Source organism: Cervus canadensis, chromosome 15, assembly GCF_019320065.1.
Source record: "Cervus canadensis isolate Bull #8, Minnesota chromosome 15, ASM1932006v1, whole genome shotgun sequence".
Taxonomy (NCBI): Eukaryota; Metazoa; Chordata; class Mammalia; order Artiodactyla; family Cervidae; genus Cervus; species Cervus canadensis.
In genome coordinates this window covers 32,177,655-32,198,341 of record NC_057400.1, presented here as the reverse complement: position 1 = coordinate 32,198,341, position 20,687 = coordinate 32,177,655, and the positions used below count along the sequence as shown (strand labels likewise).

Below are 20,687 nucleotides of genomic sequence, written 5' to 3'. Positions count from 1 at the left end.
GATTTTGTGGCTGGATGCCATGTCTGTTGAAAAGAACCGCAAGTCATCCAGTTGTCCACCTGCCATGTTGGCTCCTTCTGTCATAGTCTTGTGGGCTCCAGTCTGTATTGGCTGTAGGTCCACCAGCATGCAGACTTGACTCTTAACATTTCCCTAAAGAAATGTTGCGTTTAGCAGTTTGTAACTTCTGTAGACTTTACTGACTTCTCAAGGAACTTCAAGAGCAATACTTTTCCACTTGGCCCAGCATTTCTTCTCACAGACCCAAAGTCTTTCTCAGAGCTGAGTGTGGCCTATCTCTTGAACTTTCACCCAGAATGCCAAGTGTCCCCTGATTCCTTTCAAGACATCCCCCTTCCAAATTGAACTTGTAAATACTGGAATTTTCTTTTACGCTTATAATGTAAGGAGTCAGTTTAACGGATTGAAAACCTTGGAATAGAGAGAGAGGTAAGTGCAAAGCTAGTGACTCATCACACATCTTGGGAGATGCTGGGAATGAATGTCTGCACCATACCTACAGGTTAGGGGCTTAAAATTTAGTTGGAGAGAGACTGAGTTTATTAGCATCATGCTGTTTTTAACTTGCCGAAATTAAATGGAAAATTCAAGCTTCCTATCAAAGAAGGTAAAATTTGCTTTGATAAAGAATATTTGGACAGTTTTAATCCTAATAAGTTTCATGAAGAGCCAACAGCAGAATTAAATTCATATTAAAATGATGGTGGAAATGAAATGCTTTTAGAAAAGATTATAAACCTAAACCAATCCAATGCTGCCTGCCATCTAAAATAAAAGGGAAAACTAAAGAGAAAAAATATTGGTTTTGCTTCTGATATTTTATTTTTAGGTTTTAAAGTTGTTACTGTGTGTGTGCTTAGTCATGTTTGACTCTTTTGTGACCCTATGGATTGTAGTCCACCAGGATTCTCTGACCATGGAATTTTCCGGGCAAGATTACTACAGTGGGTTGCCATTTCCTCCACCAGGGGATCTTCTTGACCCAAGGATCGAACCAGTGTCTCCTGCATTGCTGGTGGATCCCTTACCGCTGAGCCATTGGGGAAGCCCTTAAAGTTGTTATAGTACCATCAGAAATATTCATTACTCTCATATTTCTCTTTGGAATAAGAAATGGTACCTAAAAACTGGGCAATTTATGATAGATCTTTGTGTTCACCATTACGGGAAATAAGATCTCTCATTTTGTCAGTTCTTTGGAAATAGTAAGATTATTTCAAGCTTCCCAAAATATTAAGAAGAATTTGAAGAACCTCATTTAATTTTGACTGACACAGTCTCATAGCACAGAGGGTGTCATTTTGAGTCTGTAGCAGACTGCCAATCAGAAATAAATTTTTTCTAATATTTACAACAAAGTTGGACACTGTCACTTTTGTTCCTCTGGGGGCCTTCTTTAGGCAGTACAATGGATAATTTAATTTCATTTAAAATTTTCACAATGGTTTTGATATGTTACTTATTCTAGAAAATTATACTTTTCCTTTGGGTTCTTTCACCATTCCACCTAGTGTGATCTGACTGAAACTCGGAAATCAAGCATTGACGCACTTGATTATTTCCAGAGTCTTAGAGATTTTACAAGAGGAAAGTTTTCTTTAAAAATTTACCAAAAAATACTGTATTGACTATTTAATATATTGCATATAATGTAAAGAATCCTTCAATTGTGCATCCAGGGTCAGCTAGCACCACTTACTAATGTGTGAAAAGATTTTGTCAGTATATGTCAGGAAAAGACAGGTATGTGACGTTACATGTGCATTTTGCTGTTTGTAGATTTATCAGTCAGGAGAGGCTAGGTCACACTCAGATAACACAACCTTCCAAGTCTTGGAGACCTAGACGAATAAAAGTATAATTCTCACTCAGGCTAAATATCCAGCAGAGATTGGTAAGGGACTCTGTCCTGATCACTTCAGGCCCCATCTTGAGGCATGCTTCCAGAATCATCAAGGTGGGGAAGCTGAAGTCTGGAAAGTCTTGCACCAGAAATTAAATGCTGTGACCCGAAAGTGACCTGTGTTATTTCCTCTCACATCTCTCTGGCCAGGAAGTCATGTGGCCTCACTGAAACATAAGGGGACTAGAAAATTTTGTCTTATAAAATGAGAAGAACCAGATCTAGCTGAGCCCAGAATACTAAGGGTAGTCTGTGCTGTCCTACTGGTTATCAATATTTGGATCACTCTTCTTCACACACAAAATACACTCACCCCATCTCCAAGGTCAAAAATCCTCAAATTTCACCCAATTGTAACATCAAACTCAAGGTGCAAAAACTCTTGGTGATATGTGGAAATTTCTATATCAAGTCTGAATGTTACTCCTCTTTATCTGGAGAACCCCCCACACAGACGATAGTAGGACCAGAATAAGATAACTGCTCTCTTGCATTTGGAAAAGAAAGAATGGGAAGTACAAAGCCGTCACTGGGGCAGAGCCATTGTGAAATCCTATGGGGTTTTTGATGCGGCTGTGACTCCCTGGAAATTCTTCTCTTGCTTATTGTTCTCGTAGGTCCTGGACCTTCTTCTTTTTCCATTATTCTCCTGGGCCATATCTAGAATGGACATTCATAATATATTTTTCTTGGAGGCTGAAAAGCTTCCTCACTTGGTACACTTTCTATGATAAATGTTTGGGACCAAGTTTTTAAAGTTTTGAACAGTCATAGTTTCTTTACCTGGGCCAGTGGCTGGTTAGCTGGTTTATTTAAAAAAACTGAATAGGCCTTTTCTCTATTGAAATAGACTAGAGTCTGGTCAGTTTACATACGCTAACAGCCACACCTTTGGTTTAGGTTTTGTTTTCCTAGACTTCTGTTTTCAGCTGTGCTCAGTTGTGTCCAACTCTTTGACACCCCCTCTGTCCATGGGGATTCTCCAGGCAAGAATATTGGAGTGGGTTGCCATGCCTTCCTCCAGGGGACCTTCCCAACCCAGGGATTGGAACTCAGGTCTCCCTCATTGCAGGCAGATTCTTTACTGTCTGAGCCATCAGGGAAGGCCAAGAATACTGAAGTGGATAGCCTATCCCTTCTCCATGGGAACTTTCTGACCCAGGAAGCGAAACGGGGTCTCCTGCATTGCAGGCAGATTCTTTACCAGCTGAGCTGCAAAGGAAGCCCTCTTTTTTTAGAGTAGCTACAATTCTCTACCTTTTTGGTTCCCTTCTTCTCTCCCTGTCTTCACTTGATTGGAGTCTATCAGGCCACTTATAGTTTCTTTTCCCTGAATTAGTTTGTCTAATTGAAAGTGTTTATTGAATTCCACAACCTTAATTGCCATTTTTACTCTGAGGGACCCTAACTTGTTCAGATTTAAACCTTGATTTGATCACTGATTTTATCCTTGCAGAAGATCTAATCAGCCTTTTTTACTCAAAGGTCTTTTCAGTTTTATCATTTAAGAATGAAAAGGATTGTATGTGCAACTCTGCAAATTCCCATAGTTTTGGACTTTACTCCCTATTTTTCTTGCTTTCAAACTGGCCAATTCTTTTTAAAGCTCATTTCTTTCTTATATTACTTTGTTAAACTCACTGAGACATATGCTACTAATTCTGGTTTTCACACTGTCTTTAAAAAACAAAAGAAAACTGCAAGCTAGTAGGTACATTATCTGCCTTCCAGGTTTTACCAAATGTTTTCCCACTACATAATATGGACTACCATCCTAATCTCTATTTTCTAATCATCTGCTGCTTGGACTCTGAGCCAAAGCCAAGTGTTTTAGATTGTGTTGTGGATTGTCTTTTTCTTTTTTTTTTCCCTACAAGATCCTTTGGAGGAGGAAATGTCAACCCAATCCAGTATTATTGCCTGGAAAATTCCATGGACAGAGAAGCCTGTTGGGCTACAGTCCATGGGGCTGCAAAGAGTAGGACACGACTGAACACCCAAGCACACACACACACACAGCAATACTCCACTTCAGAATGCCAATTTCTGTATTAATTTTGTTAGAATATGTGATGTTGATGTGATAAATTATCTCTAACTTTTAGAGACCTAAAACAACAAAAGTTCACTTACTGTTCATGCTACATGTCCATGATGGGTCAACAAGAGGAATGCCCATGGTAGACACTCAGTGACCACCAGCTTTATTGCTGGATGCAATGCCAGAGAAAAAGAGTTTTGAAGTCTGGAACTGACAATGAAATTCTTGGTCCAAATATGTTCCTTCCATTCACAAATATGGCTCCACCCAACTGTAAAGGAACTTGGATATTCAATCCCATCATATGCTTGGAAGGCAGAAAGCCAAAGCTATGTAGTGCATAGCATTAATGATATCTAGTTGATACTTAAAAAGAAAAGGACGCTTATTTTTGAAAAATACACAAAGTATAATGAAGATGATAAAAAAATCATTAAAAGTTTACCCTCACGGATAATGGAAAATATTTTTATGTCCTCTTTTCTAGTTTTTCATTTTTTAATCATGTTACATTTAATCTTATGAATATATCCTATGCTATTATTTCCCCAATTGTTTGACATTAAGATTATTTCCATTTTTTTCACACTTAGAAGTGGTAAATTGTACATAAACCCTTGTATATCTCGTTACACAATATTTTTCTGCAGTGCTGACCTTATTTCAAGGTGATACTTATTAGCCTGATATGTTGAAGATCTTAAATTATGGCTTTTAAGTTAACTTTTAAGGATCTTAACTTATGGCTACAATTGCTTTCTGGAAAGGTAGGCATCAGTCTATACTTGTCTAAATTGTGCAGCAAAGGACTATCCCACTGCTGCATTTCAGCACTGACTGCTACACCTTTAAAAATAATTTTCTTTCTATCCTATCTTTGGAAATCTTTACAGTGAATACCACATCTTATGAAGATAAGTAATTATCAAGATACAGGTGACATATCTAGCAATAGGCTTTGTTTTTGTTTTTCTGGTATCACAGATTAAAAACATTCAGAAAAATGTCAATTTGATTTTACTTAAGCTGTGAGACAGAAAAAAGTGTAGTGAGACAGGAGGCTTTCTAACTGGGCCTATAAGAGGTTAAATGTTTTTCTTTTGGATGTAGTTATAGTAATAAACTGCCAGAATTATTTTGGCCACATTTGGAGTCATGCTTCCTCAGAGACAGTCTGGCACGGTGGGGGAGAAACAAGTTTTCCTTAAGCCTCTTAGGGTGCCTGGCTGGATATGGAAATTAAATGGATAAAGACAGATTAATAGAAGAAAAGTATACACATTTATCTAATATCAGTTTTATGTGGCATGGGAATCTTCATAAGGAAATTAAGACAAGAAGAAATGGTTACACCTGAGTGTCTCCTTGCTAGAGTTGAAGAGTGATGTTGTAGGAGGAGGACAATGATAGGATTACAGATTATCAGCTAAGTGTGCTTCCCCACTGGCTCAGCAGTAAAGAATCTGCCTGCCAGTGTTGGAGACAAGGGTTTGATCCCTGGGTGGGGAAGATCCCTTAGAGAAGGAATGGCAACCCGCTCCAGTATTCTTGCCTGGAAAATCCCATGAACAGAGGACCCTGGCAGGCTAAGTCCACGGGGTCATAAAGAGTCAGACAGGACTTAGCAAATAAACAACAACATCAGCTAAGTGTAGTAAAAGGAGGGGAGATTAGTGAAGCCTATTCACTCAGATTCCTCTTTGTGTCTCTCTGTCTCTGGAGATCAGGATGTTCCCTCCCGTGGGTACAGGGAGAGCACCTCTCACATGAGGATTTTATGACCTGCTTTGGGAGAAGTTCAGAAAGTCCTTCTAGTACCTCCCATTTCCTTCAGCTTGGAATATTCAATATGCCAAGGAGTCATTTTGCAGGGTGGTGTATCCAGAATGCTATAAGCACATACATGTTGGAATAGTTGGCACATATGATGTTAAGGGTCAGTCTAGGCCAGGTTTGATTCCACAGGTGAGTTAGCCCTGCATTATTGACTCTGCTCTGAGATCTCTCATTATTCCCTGGAGAGGAAGGATCCCAGCTTGGATTATGGTGTTCATGTCCATCTACAGTTAATCTTTGTTTCCACCTCCAGCCCAAGGCACTGCTTTTCTATTTTCTCTCTTCACATATTTGTCTTTTCTGGTTAAGTGTGGCATTATGTGTCTAGTTTTTTTGTACTTATTAGGATTTTTTTGAGCTTCATCCTTGTTATAGCATGTATCAGTATTTCATTCCTTTTTATTTCCAAGCAGTATTACCTTGTGTGTATATATATATATCTCAACATAATGCATTTTATTTATCTATTAAGCAATTGATGGCCATTTAGGTTATTTCTGCTTCTTGGCTATTATGTATAATGTTATGAATTTTTGCTTATAAGTGTTTGCTTGCATGTTTTCATTTCTCTTGGGGGATTATTCAGGAGTGAATTTTCTTGGTCACATGGTAAATTTATGCTTAACTTTTGAAAAATTGATCAACTATATTAAAAGATGGCTGTAACATTTTACTTCCCCACCAGCAATGCATGAGAGTTCTCATTTCTCCACATTCTTGACATTTGCTGTTATCTGTCTTTTTGATTACAGTCAGTATGGAGTGATATTTCATTGTTTTAATTTGTGTTTCTTTAATGACTAATGATGTTGAGCACATTTTCATGTGCATATTAGCCATTCATGTATCTTCTTTGACAAAATGTCTATTCAATTTTTGTCCGTTTTAAAGTAGGTTATCTTATTTTTGAGTTGTAACAGTTCTTTGTGTATTCTGAACACAAATCCCTTACCAGATGTGTGATTTCCAGATATTTTCATGGGGTTCTTTTATTCTAGTGGCTTGGATATATTAGTCAGAGTATGCTAGGTGATACTGCTGAAAAAAAATTTCAGTGGTTTTAAACATCAAAGTTATTTCATAATCATGTAAATTTTCTTATGGGCTCAGGCAGCTGTGTTCTATGTGTTGGCTCACTGACACATGATCCTTTCAATGAGCTTCTATGAAGCTCATTGAGGCTTCCTTTCACATGCTTCTATGAGCACCAAGGCAAAGACAGCATTGGAAACTCTTGGGCTAAAGCAGTGAAATTCTCCCATCCAAATATGAGACATATCAATTCTCCTTACATTTCTTGGCTGAATGAATCATATGACCGTGTCTACCATCAAAGGGAGAAGGCCAGTCCCTCCACATGAAATTGAATTGAGGACAAATAGAATATTGGTGAGCAGTATTACTGTTAGGGAAACCATTGAGCAAAACTGCCCACCCTGGCCAGGCCTGATAGTAAACCCTTGCTTGAGTTATCTTAACTAACAAGCTACTACCCACTGGAAGAATTCAGGAAAGGCCAAAAGGAGAGACGAGATGCCAGCCCATGTGTCCTACCAATCTCCCAGAATCCTTCTTGCTGGATTTTATCTTGGCTGAGCAGTGCACAGCACACCGGGAAGGACCCTGAGTCAGAATGATTGGCCAGAGAGCCTGGAAACTAGTCCCATCACCATAAAACCTGACGCTGTCTGCCACATGGCGGAGCAATTCTCCAGGATTCCCTTACCCTCTCGCTCTCCACCCCATTGCCCCTTCCCAATAAAATCTCTTGTTCTTTCAGCACGTGTGTCTCCTTAGACAGTTCATTTCTGAGTGTTAGACAAAAGCCCACTCTCCTGCCCTGAAGGGGTCCCCCTTCCTACTACCCTACTATGTATTGTGTTGGTGCAGGTGACAGGTTAAGAAAAAAGAAACAAAGGTATGAAGATACTTTTAGAAAGAGGTGAGTACTATTAAGATGGAATAATAACTGGGGGGACAAATTCGGACTCGATGATCAGAGTCTCTCTGAAGAGGGCTCATTGGAGCTAAGGCTCCAAAGAAAGAGAGGCAGTTAAGTGAATATCAGGGAGGAGCCGACAAGGCCTAGAGGCAGAAGGAGGGCCCGGGAACCCACCCCCCACCCCACCCCACCCCCCGTGGTGTGGACGTAAATCTTATTCAAAGTGCAATGGAAAAACAATGAAGGGTTCCAACAGTGATCAAAGCTGATGTACATTTAAAAAATATCTTACTGGGTGTGGTATCCAGAATGAATTGAAGGGGAACAAGGCCGAAAGGCTGGGTTGATTTGGGTGGTAGAAATAAAGTTGGAGAGAGTGTGCAGTTAATGGAACATACTAACCGAGCTGGGAAAAGAGGGATTAAGGAAGACAAGTGAGTCTTGAATTTAAGCTCCTTGGTGGGTGCTAATGCAGTTTACCAAGAGGGAAGAACGGGAGGAAGTTCTCACTAAATTTTACATGCTTATCAGACATTAGAGTGGGCTTTTAAGTGTAGGGATCTATATAAAATATAAATTAGGGAATTACACATAGATTTACCTCATTGTTTTAAAATCTTCATAGCCATAGGCCTGGCTCACTAAATGTGCCATTGGCCATATAATAAATAGTTATATTCTTGGTTAAACTGGGTGGATTCCAGAGTCTGAAAAAAAAATTGTATTACAAGCAATGCACAGTTAAAATTTCTGTCCAGTATCTTAGTTATTCTTGTGTACTGTAACTTTAGTCCAGTTCTGAAAATGGAGTTGCTAATTCTAAGAATATATGCATTTTTACTTTTTTTATTTTCTTTTTTTTACACTTTACATTTTTGAGAGGGGCCAAAAGCCTTAGAAATGTTTATGCCTTGTCTAGGCTTGCAACAACACTGATGCTTCCCCACATTGGGCAACAATGGGTATTACCAACACTTTTTAATTTTTGCCAATCTAGTCCTCAGAGAAAGGGATCCTGTTCTGATTTCAGCTTGTATTTCTTAGTCGTGGAATTGGATTTCTGCATACTAGTCAGCCACCTGCTTTTCTTACTCATGCCCTCTTTGACTCTGAAGCTATGCATATAGATTCCCTGTGTCCCAACAGGTGTCTGGCTGAGGAATCTGAGCACAGGGTGGACAGGGTGGTGAGCTCTTTTTTGGCAGGGACAGTGAGCCGTCCATCCTGCGCCCTGCGCACCTGGCTACTGGCCCTGGGTAGGTGACGAGAGGAGAAACAAGCGTGGCGTGGGGAGAACAGGGCTAGGGAGATAATAAGGGCGTAAAGAAGGGTCAGCCAGATTCTACTGCGCGCAGGACACAGCCCCGGGGAAAATCCCCGCACTCCCGCCGGGGAATCCTCTGGCCGCTCTCCAGCTTGGTTTCAAAAGTTGCAAAACTACCGGGGGCGTCCTAACAGCCGCTGTCCCAGGTCCGGGCTCCCCGCCCGAGGGCCCCAGGCCGCAGAACCGCGGGGTGGGGTGGAGGGGCGGTCTCCAAGAGAGCGGGAACAGAAAACCGAAACCAAAACCTGCCCGCCAGCCCAGGCTCCCCCAGCTCTGCGCCCCGCCGGCAGCCGAAGGCGAGTCTCTCCTCCGCCATGGCAAGTTGCTTTTGTTTTGGGTTTTGCAGGGCGGAGTGGTCCCCGTGCCGTCATCCGGTCCCCCAAGATCCGGAGGACGGGCGTGAGTGAGGGGTGACCGGGGGAGGCGCGAGGAGGGCCCCAGAGGCAAACCCAGCCCAGCCTGTCCGCACCTGCCCGGGGGCAGTTCGGCGCGCTCCTGAAATTGACCGCAGCTGGGCGGCCAGCTCCGAAGGCGCGCATCGCCGCGGCCGCCTCGCCCACTCGGTGCCCGGCCGGCCGGGACACAGCCGTTTGGTCCAGGAGCGGCCGTGTTAGGGCTAACTGTTGTCCTCCCACGCTTTGGGGAACAGGAGCGGAGAGAATTGCCCAGAAATGGAGGCCACCGTTTTCCTTTGTTAAAGGGCCAGCCAGAAGGGTTGGAGCCAAGGACACAAGTTGGGAAAGCAGCCTGGTGTCTTAGCGGGAATTCCTTTCTCTTGTGGCCTTAGTTCTTTCTCTAGACACAAAGGGCTTTGTGTTGTCACCATCTCTGATGCCTCGCAAGAACTGTCAGCAAATTTAAGATTTTAGCCTTCCGTGTTCTTTCCATCGGGTGGGGAAAATCCCCTGGAGGAGGCCATGGCAACCCACTCCAGTATTCTCGCCGGGGAAATCCCATTGACAGAAAGGAGCCTGGAGGTCTGCAGTCCAGGGGGGTCCCACAGAGGGAGACAAACCTGAGCGGCTAAGCAGGCAGGCGCCTTTTTTCCATCAAGCGCCTGAAAACAGTGGCAGGGCCCTTCCCTTTCAGGTGAGAAACGCCAAAGCAGTTGTGAGTTTCAAGTGTGATTTTGTTTACCCGGGGCGGTAAAGGCAACCTGAATGAAACCAATTTTAAGAAAAGGAATGTAAGTCAACAAAGTGGATAAATTTAATTATCTCTGCCTAGTGCTTTCCTTACAAAAATAAACTCAGTTTTTCTTTATATCTTTTTGCTTTCTGATAAGATGGTCAAAAGTCTCTTAAAATGTATCACTGATACAGGGAAAATGCCATCACCTTGATACCTCCTGCTCAGAATGTTGCTCTTATTTCAAAAAAACTGTATCTCCATGTGATAACTATTGAAAGGGCTATCTCCAAGACCTCTCTTTTTCTTCTTAATGTTGGATGAAAGAGATGAATAGCCGTCTGTTGATTTCAAAGATAAATTTTAGACATTTGAATAAAGAAATATAACACTAGTATTGCTGAAGGTAGTGGCGAGGAAGTAAGATTCTGTGAATTTAAATTGATTGAGTTTTTCTTTGATATTGATGAAGGACAAAAAGGATGCTTATTCATTAGCCACTTTAACTATGGACTGTTAGAGCCAGATGCATAGTGAGTCAAGACAAATCTTATATGAAACAAGATTCCCTGAATGTCTGAATAGTCTGTCATTTTTTTTTCCCCTCTTCTAGAACTATTTTGAGATAATTACATCTTACACTTGGGGCTAGGATGGAGGAACACATTTTTATATTTTTACTGTCTCCTATGCAATCTAGTTGTCCTCAAGTATTTTAAGAAACTGTTTTGTTCCATTCAAAGCACCTACGATAACAAAGATTCGGTTATGAATTTCCCTTTTAGGAGACATGAAGGACCTTTGCTTTCTTTGTCTCAACAGAAGCTATTTGCATCCTCCACTCCTCTGTCCCTTTGTTTCGCTGTGAACTCTTGTTGCATTTTTAATTAAATTTGACCATTAATTAAAATTTGACGTCAGCTGTCAAGGTCTCTTTCATGAAGCCTACTTTGACTGCTTTAGTCAGCATTAATCTTGCTTCCTAATTCTGAATGGCTTCTATTGTGTGTTTTAGCATTTTCTTGTGAATGGTCTTGTATCCTTCTCACATTTTGGGGTGTTGGTCTGTTCTTCTTGTAAGGAAGAAGACCTTCCTCTCTTTGTGCCTACCAAGCACCGCTAAAATGATTTATATATGTGTCTGCCTCCTCCTCACCCATAAGGGAGGTCCCCTTTGTGTGTGTGTTGGTAATCCTAAAGCCTATCCTGGTGCCCCACACATAATAAATGTTCAGTAAATTTTTATGTTTATGGTGGAACCATTTCAGGGTAAGGGGTGTTTTATATCTTGTGTGTGTCATCTTTGGTACCCAACATATTGCCAGGGATAGAGCACATGCTTAGTTAATACTGTATTAGCTAATTGATCAATTGATTGACAAGATATTATGTATTCTAAGAAATGCAGGTACATTTTTGCCACCCTATTTTAATAACTACCAGCTGAAATATCAAAGGAGATACTGAGAGATCAGTTATCATTGACTTTAGTCATTTCCTATTGAATTCCTCTTGTGATAAATGAGGATTTCACTGAAGTGAACTCTGACTTTTCCCCTCTTCCAAGTTTGGAAGTTTTAATAGTATTTTAAATTCCCCTATGGACTATTTTTGTTTCTTTCATAATACACTTAGATTTTGATAGTATTTACATGATTTTCTGTAATATAAATATAGATTTTTCTTTTTTTCTTAACTTCTGTTAGTTTTGCCTTTATTCTATTGATAGGGTTGAATGATTCCATTTTATTCTGTAATCATATTTAAGTCTTCAGTAATTTTGAAGATTTTTACAGAATTCATCTAAAAGTTTATGAGAGTGTTCATATTATTATGCAAACAGTAAATATTGTTTACAGCAGGGTCTAATAGATTCTGTATTACTTTTTTTCCTTTTGGTCCAATGTCATGTGTATTTTTCCTTTTTCCAGTTACAAAAAAATATTCCTAACAGCTGTGTCAAATAGAGTCTTTATTTGTAGTCTGTAATTTATTCCAAACATGTCATGCTTTAATTTTCTGATGATCTTTAGGCTTGGGCTTTTTCAAATACCAGAAAGGGTGGGAGGGGTGTTTGCCCATACTAGCAGGTCAGATTCTCCTTAGAATGTTCATTTAGTTTGGTCTTGCTGCTAGCTTTTCAACTAATCATTCTGGTTTTGGTCCCTTTTTAAATTTCTGAGGTTCTGTCAAGAAGGTTGTCCCCTTTCCATTGCAGCCCCCACTTCTTTACTCTGGGTTTCCCCTGTCATATCCTTTCACATACTTTTATGTCTTTCCAGTCTTCAAGAAATTTGTTGGAATCTCTCCTGTGCTGCTGATTGCTCCCCTTAACTGGATTTATTTTCTTTTTATTCTATTTTCATCTTCATTTTAATGTAATCTTGGGATAGGGCATTGTATGTGTGCTTAGACTGTTTTCTTTATCGGGGAGGTCAGAAGCAGTTTGCCTATCGCCAGTAAAGCCTGACTGAGTTTACAGAGTCCTCTGAACTGAAAACCAAACCATCTTTGTGATTGATCAACCATGACTTGGACCCGTGAGACATCCTGTCCTCCTTGGGGATAATTTAGGAATAGATTATATCTGAGCTCTGGTGTAATCAGGCTGGACTACCTATACAAGCATTGGGAGAAGTTTATAGGTCCATTTCCCTAAATGAGCGGGGGAATAAATGAAAACGTTAGTATAAGAAGTTAACAGAGAGTGTATTATAATCATGGGCTTCCCAAGTGGAAATGAGAGATAGATTTAGGGGACTAGATCTGATAGACAGAGTGCCTGATGAACTATGGACAGAGATTCGTGACATTGTACAGGAGACAGGGATCAAGACCGTCCCAAGAAAAAGAAATGCAAAAAAGCAAAATGGCTGTCTGAGGAGGCCTTACAAATAGCTGTGAAAAGAAGAGATGTGAAAAGCGAAGGAGAAAAGGAAAGATATACCCATTTGAATGTAGAGTTCCAGAGAATAGCAAGGAGAGATAAGAAAGCCTTCCTCAGTAATCAGTGCAAAGAAATAGAAGAAAACAACAGAATGGGGAAGACTAGAGATCTCTTCAAGAAAATTAGAGAAACCAAGGGAGCATTTCATGCAAAGATGAGCTCAATAAAGGACAGAAACGGTATGGACCTAACAGAAGCAGAAGATATTAAAAAGAGGTGGCAAGAACACACAGAAGAACTATACAAAAAGATCTTCACGACCCAGATAATGACGATGGTGTGATCACTCACCTAGAGCCAGACATCCTGGAATGTGAAGTCAAGTGGGCCCTAGGAAGCATTACTGCGAACAAAGCTAGTGGAGGTGATGGAATTCCAGTTGAGCTATTTCAAATCCTGGAAGATGATGCTGTGAAAGTGCTGCACTCAATATGTCAGCAAATTTGGAAAACTCAGCAGTGGCCACAGGACTGGAAAAGGTTAGTTTTTATTCCAGTCCCAAAGAAAGGCAATGCCAAAGAATGCTCAAACTACCGCACAATTGCACTCATCTCACACGCTAGTAAAGTAATGCTAAAAATTCTCCAAGCCAGGCTTCAGCAATACATGAACTGTGAACTTCCAGATGTTCAAGCTGGTTTTAGAAAAGGCAGAGGAACCAGAGATCAAATTGCCAACATCTGTTGGATCATCGAAAAAGCAAGAGAGTTCCAGAAAAACATTTATTTCTGCTTTACTGACTATGCCAAAGCCTTTGACTGTGTGGATCCCAATGAACTGTGGAAAATTCTGAAAGAAATGGGAATACCGTCTCTGACCTGCCTGACCTGCCTCTTGAGAAACCTGTATGCAGGTCAGGAAGCAACAGTTAGAACTGGGCATGGAACAACAGACTGGTTCCAAATAGGAAAAGGAGTATGTCAAGGCTGTATATTGTCACCCTGCTTATTTAACTTATATGCAGAGTACATCATGAGAAACGCTGGGCTGGAAGTAGCACAAGCTGGAATCAAGATTGCCGGGAAAAATATCAATAACCTCAGATATGCATATGACACCACCCTTATGGCAGAAAGTGAAGAAGAACTAAAGAGCCTCTTGATGAAAGTGAAAGAGGAGAGTCAACAAGTTGGCTTAAAGCTCAACATTCAGAAAACTAAGATCATGGCATCCTGTCCCATCACTTCATGGCAAATAGATGGGGAAACAGTGGAAACAGTGGCTGACTTTATTTTTTTTGGGCTCCAAAATCACCACAGATGGTGATTGCAGCCATGAAATGAAAAGACGCTTACTCCTTGGAAGGAAAGTTATGACCAACCTAGACAGCATATTAAAAAGCAGAGACATCACTTTGTCAACAAAGGTCTGTCTAGTCAAGGCTATGGTTTTTCCAGTAGTCATGTATGGATGTGAGAGTTGGACTATGAAGAAAGCTGAGTTCTGAAGAATTGATGCTTTTGATCTGTGGTATTGGAGAAGACTCTTGACAATCCCTTGGACTGCAAGGAGATCCAACCAGTCCATCCTAAAGGAGATCAGTCCTGGGTGTTCATTGGAAAGACTGATGTTGAAGCTGAAACTCCAATACTTTGACCACCTGATGCGAAGAACTGACTCACTAGCAAAGACCCTGATGTTGGGAAAGTTTGAGGGCTGGAGGAGAAGGGGACGACAGAGGATGAGATGGTTGGATGGCATCACCGACTCAATGGACATGAGTTTAGGTAAACTCCGGGTGTTGGTGATGGACAGGGAGGCCTGGTGTGCTGTTCATGGTGTTCATGGTGTCGCAAAGAGTCAGACACGATTGAGCGACTGAACTGAGCTGAACTGAACAGTGAGCGAGTTCAGGGAAGGATCTACTTGCAGCTGATCCTCTGTGCCCAGGGTTCCATGGTCTGCAATAGCGTGTGCTCTCAGCGGTTGGGTTGTATCTCAGATGTGTGCTGAAAGGTAGGGTTTACTCCACTGCAGTCCCAATATTATTGCTAGGGTTTCATTCATTTATTTTTTTATGGTGATTTTTCTCTAGTTTTGACCAAGAAAAAAAAAAAAAAAAGAGAGCGAGAATGTATTTCTTATTGTCTTATGTACTTTCAACTCTGCATTCAAGAAGATATACAGTCAACTCCAAACTACGACATTTTGTGATTAGCTTGACTTTTAAAAAAAAATTTGATTTAGAAAACTCTCCCTTAATTTTTCCTTTGTGATTACAATAATTTTTCGGTCTTTCTAACATCTGAAAAATATTAACCAATGTTTTCCATTTCTTAAAAAAAAGGGTTTACTTTTTACATTTTAACTCTCAAATTTATATAGCATTTATGGTGGTATATGGTGTGAGGCCAGGCTCCTATCCTTGATATTTTTCTTTTCAGGTATCTGATCGGTTCCAAGAGGGCCTTTATTAAATAAAGGCTATTAAATAAAACAGCCTTTCCCACTGGTGTGAAATATTGCCTATATTAAGTAGAATCATATACTTAAAAAGTGTCCTATTGTTTCTTTCACAGGCATCAGTTTTGAATGTTAAGGAATCCAAAGCTTCTGAAAGAACAGTTGTAGTTGCTGGTCTTCCAGTTGGTCTTAATGACCAGTTACTGACCACATTAGTGAAGATTCACTTTGAAGATACTGACAATGGGGGTGGAATTGTTGAAGATGTGACATATCCAACAAGAACCAAGGGAGCTGCATATGTAACATTCAAAGAAAAAACAGGTATTTCCAAATCAAATTTTTATAACCTTAGAAATACTTCTGGAATGAAATTAAAAATTGAACTTCAGTAGACTAATTCATGAGATGGTTGGATAACATCACTAACTTGATGGACATGAGTCTGAGCAAACTCTGTGAGATAGTGGACAGGGAAGTCTGGTGTGCTGCAGTTCATGGAGTCACAAAGAGAAGGACACAACTTAGTGACTAAACAATAGCAGCAACAAGAACAACAACAACAAAATAATTCATGGGATTGGTAAAGTTTAAAAAGTAGTAATTCTATTCTTGAATATAAAAGTGGCATGATAGTGTGTTAGGAAGACTATATGTGAAAGTGCCTTATGATAGAGTTGTCAGTAACTGAAAGTCTTAAAGACTTCTTGTTTTCTGTATTTTAAATCCATCTACATCATGAGATAAAGGTGATACACTTTATTGTAGAAAACTTGTAAAATACAGAAAAAAGCCCCACAGAAGCTATCCATAATCTCATAAACAAGATAAGTACTGCTTTATTAATGGGAAAGTTGGACTGGGGAGATATGGCTTGGATCTGAGGTCACATTGAGCCATTCTCTTCCTGGCCTATACCTGACATAGGTGAGAAAGTTGGGTCTGTGGAGCTGTTCACCCCTCTAGCCTCATGGATGGTGCATGTCAATGCCTTGAGAGAAGGGGGAGGGAAGGACAATTAGTAAAGGAGACTGACCAGGTCAGCCAGTGAATCAGGAAAACTAGCTGGGATAGTGTGATACCCTGGATTCAGAAAGGTGAAGTCTCATGACCATAATTAACAGAGTGGTGGGGGATTTACTTTTAGGTGTTACGTATGTAACATACATAACATACATGTGTTTTATATATATATATATATGTATGTATGTATAAATTTTAATATGTTAAACTAGAAGGAAAAAGGATTTAAATGCTGAATTTAGAGGAAAAGCGGGAAAAAATCTTAGGTATTTTAAAAGAACTGAACATCTCTATTACTATTAATTAAAATAATTATTACTGTATTGTGCCACAAACCTTTCTGATGGCCCCTCTTCCACTTAGTTGCAGAGAATGTTGTCAGAAAAAAGAAGCACTGTCTAGCAGACATGGTTGGATATGCTCAACTCACAGTCTCCCATTTCAGTGACAAGGTAGGTGTGATGGCTGCAGGCATGCCGATCGTCTAGATCCCATGTTTTCTGCTAAGTGTCTCCTACATGGGAGGCCAAAGCACCCTCACCCTATGACTTCTAGAAAAGAAAGTGCAAGCTCCTTAACGTGGGTCAGTGTTAAAGGCCAAACCTGTGTCCTGAAAGATTTTTGGTTATTGCTTGTTCTGTTTTCCTGTTTTTCTATGATGCTCTTAATACTTTTAAAGTGACAGTGAGCTCTTATACTGTCATGGATGATGTCTGGCATCTACCTAAAGACTTATTTTGTGGGGTAAAAAACCAATTTGGATGAACATTAAAAAGGAACTTTGAAGACACAAGTAAGGAGGAAATAAGAGGAAAATAAAATTCAAAGCACTGATTTAAAACTTTATTCTGTAACAAAGGTAGGGTTCTCTGCAACCATCCAATGAACTTCTCACGAGGAGGGAGGGCTCTCTCCAGGGACCCCTATCCACAGAGCACCACTGGAACAGTTTATCTGTGCGTTCTGCTTAAAACTTTGATTCAAAAAAACATTCTGCCTCTAAATAATATTTAATCAACTCTATCTGGGGGAGTCCAGTGAGGAACTGTGAACCCCAAAATCAAACACTGTGGCCTTGATAGGTTGTGGGGCCCCTTTAAATGGACAGCTATGGGGTAAGAAGCCAAACTGTGAGGCTTTGGAGGTCTGGCTAGGGCTGCTGCTGGGCAGACAGAAAGTGGTAAAACAAGAATGTATTTATGCAATCTTTCCTCTAGGTGGTGCTGTTTTAACTTCTCTGTTTAATTTTAGGTCTTCAGCTCTGTAATGGCTGTCCTTGATCTTTCTGTTTTTCGGAGTCAAATCCGTCTAGAAAGTTTGGTAATGGACCTGAAAAGGGAAATCCCAACGTTATGCTTAAGTCCTTTGGACGCCAATGGAAGAATCTCCATTCAAGGAACATTTCTGGCTATCGAGAAGCTCAAAGAATTTTTGCTATTAAAAGCAAGTTTTCTTTTAGAAAAAAATAGGAGTGGACAGAGCCCCAGGGGAAGTACACGGAGAAATAGTCACTCTTTAAAGCCACCCAGGTCATTGACACCTGAGACTACGAAAAAAGGAGAAAGTCTTGTTCTTGACACAGATACTTTCCTTTACCTGAAAAAGAAGAGAAAAGTTTATGAAAGCACACTGAGAAAATTTCATGTTCTATGTGAAGAGACAGTGGATGGTGAAGTTACCACACTTTGTATAAAGAATGCTCAAGGTGGTTCTCAGCCAAACAATGAAAAACAGGTAAAAGAGTTCATTGAGAAATATTCACATGCTCTTCACTTTGAGCTTAGAAAGGAGACATTTATTTTAGAAGGAAAGGAAGATAAAGAGAAAAAAAATATTAAGTTGGCATGTGAGCAGCTAAGTTCGAGTTACCTTCAGGTTCTGGTTAATTTCTATAAGACACACATTGATGTTATAGGACCTCCTTCTGACACATACTTGTTTAAAAAAGACGTCATGGAATTCATAAGGCAAAAAGTTAGGTAATAAAATCCTCAGCAGTAGTAACAAGAAGGGCTGACTGATTCCTTCCCTTACTGAGCAGTGGTGATGTCATGCGTGATGCCCGCATTACACACATTATCTCATTTAATTTTTTTTTGGCAGTATCGCACAGCTTATGGGATCTTAGTTCCCCAACCAGGGATCAAACCTGGGCCCCCTGCAGTGGAAGCGCCGAGTCCTAACCACTGAATTGCCAGGGAACTCCCTACCTCATTTAATTCTTGTGACCATCTTTCATCATAGGCATTGCCATTCTCATGCTACAGGAGAAGAGACTAGGATTTGGGAAGGTAAAAAACCCTTGTTTGAAGTTATGTAGCTGTCCATCAGTAAGAGTTAAACCCAAAGATAATATCTAAGGTATAAAACTTAAAAAACTCACTAAACTTTGAGGAAACCTCATTTTTTCTGCAACCCCAGATTCTTAGGAAAAAAGTAGCCTTCAGTGAACTCAAACTGGGGCTCTGTGACAACCTCAAGGGGTGGGAGGTGGGAGGGAGGTTCAAGAGGGAGGGGGCATGTATATACCCGTGGCTGATTCATGTTGATGTATGGCAGAAACCAACACAATATTGTAAAGCAATTATCCTTCAATTAAAAATAAATAAATTTTAAATAGAGCCTTCATTCTAACATATAAGAAGTTTGAATGATTATTATTATGCCATGGACAATATTTATACATTTATAAAGTTACATAAGCTTAACATTTATAAAGTTTATGTTTACTACAAATAGAATTAAAATGTTAGCAAAACTCTCCTGAGAAGCTGCTTAGATGGTAAGTATTTCTGATGCAGGTAGTCACTACTTGACTAAATCCCGTATTGGTATAAGGCTACTGGACATACAGGACATTTTTCCTACCGCTTACTTAGCCTAAGTGCTTATATAAAATGTTGGTTCTCTTGTTGAAATTATGTATTGTCTATTTTATAATTGTAAAAGTAATAGCATTTCAGCAATAGGATCGTGGACAATGGGAATAATAGCAAACACTTACTTGCTAGGCATAAGTTTAAGTGCATTGCATATCTTTACTCATTCAGTCCTGACAGGAACCCTGTGAGGTAGGAGCTGTCTTTGTCCCCCTTTCTCAGATGAGGAAACTGGTGCCCATTGACGTAATGTAACTTGCCCATGCTCTTGGTTAGTGAACCATTCTTCTGATTGCTACTTAAACAATTGAGAAATGTTTCCTTAAAGATGACAGAAGGATTTGAAAGCTTTTTACTGAAGAAAGGAAGTAAAACTTGTAAGTCATTGGGTTGTCTGTGACTGTCCTGCATTTAATTTAGCATTAAGCCAGTTTTCAGTATCTGGGGCACTGCAGAGACCCTCCCAGGATTATAAAACATACATCTTGCTCATCTCAACATAAACAAACATGATTATGATGATTTGAACTGTTTGTAGCAGTAGAAAAGCTTAAGACAAATCTATGAGCTTTCCTTTTTCTTAGCTACCTAAATTCCAACTATGTAAATTATCTCCATTTCTTTAAATGTCTTATTTCATTTCTGTATGGCTAAACTTTTCATCATGGGAAACTTCTGTTTATATTAAGTACCGAATAAGGTATCTTTAAAAAGGTGTTTGATTTTCATTTTGCTTCTGGGGGTATTGTCTCAGTCTAGGTCCGATCAGGAGAGGAGGCATACAGTAATTTGAACAGGGAAAGTTTAAGATACAGAATTGTTAGCAATGACAGGGAATTGGAATAATGAGGGACTGGCTCATAAGAAATAGAGAAAACTCTACCAGATATAGGAATAGCAGATATAAGGAGTTTAGATAGAGCACCCAATGAAGAACCTCCTCCCATCCACCATGCACCCCGGAACTGAAATCCAGACTTCGCTGGAGGGTTTGTGCCAGGGGATCTTGCTAGAAATCCATTCTCTAGGGTACTGGAAGAGCCTGTTCACAGTCTTGTCTGACCAGGGACCCGCCCTTACAACATGCCTGAGGGGGTCCCTGCTGACCGACATGTACTACAGCTGCTGAATGGGGGGAGGCCTTCCGTGGGGGGGGGGGGGTGCTGGACGCGGGAGCAGCCGCCCGTTCTGCAGGGGCCTAATGTTCGAGAAGCTGCCTGTGCTGAAGAAGCTGGGTAGG

At 40.3% G+C, this 20,687-nt stretch overlaps 1 protein-coding gene across 1 annotated transcript; it reads left to right on the top strand.

Annotated features, from left to right (window-relative positions):
* The first annotated feature begins 9,199 nt into the window (after positions 1–9,199).
* On the top strand, positions 9,200–20,163 carry RBM43 (RNA binding motif protein 43). Its single transcript, XM_043488217.1, has 4 exons — positions 9,200–9,384; positions 15,662–15,869; positions 16,932–17,020; positions 17,820–20,163. The coding sequence occupies exons 1-4, from the start codon at positions 9,382–9,384 to the stop codon at positions 18,549–18,551; spliced, it is 1,032 nt and encodes a 343-aa protein (XP_043344152.1). The 5' UTR covers positions 9,200–9,381; the 3' UTR covers positions 18,552–20,163.
* The last annotated feature ends 524 nt before the right edge of the window (positions 20,164–20,687 follow it).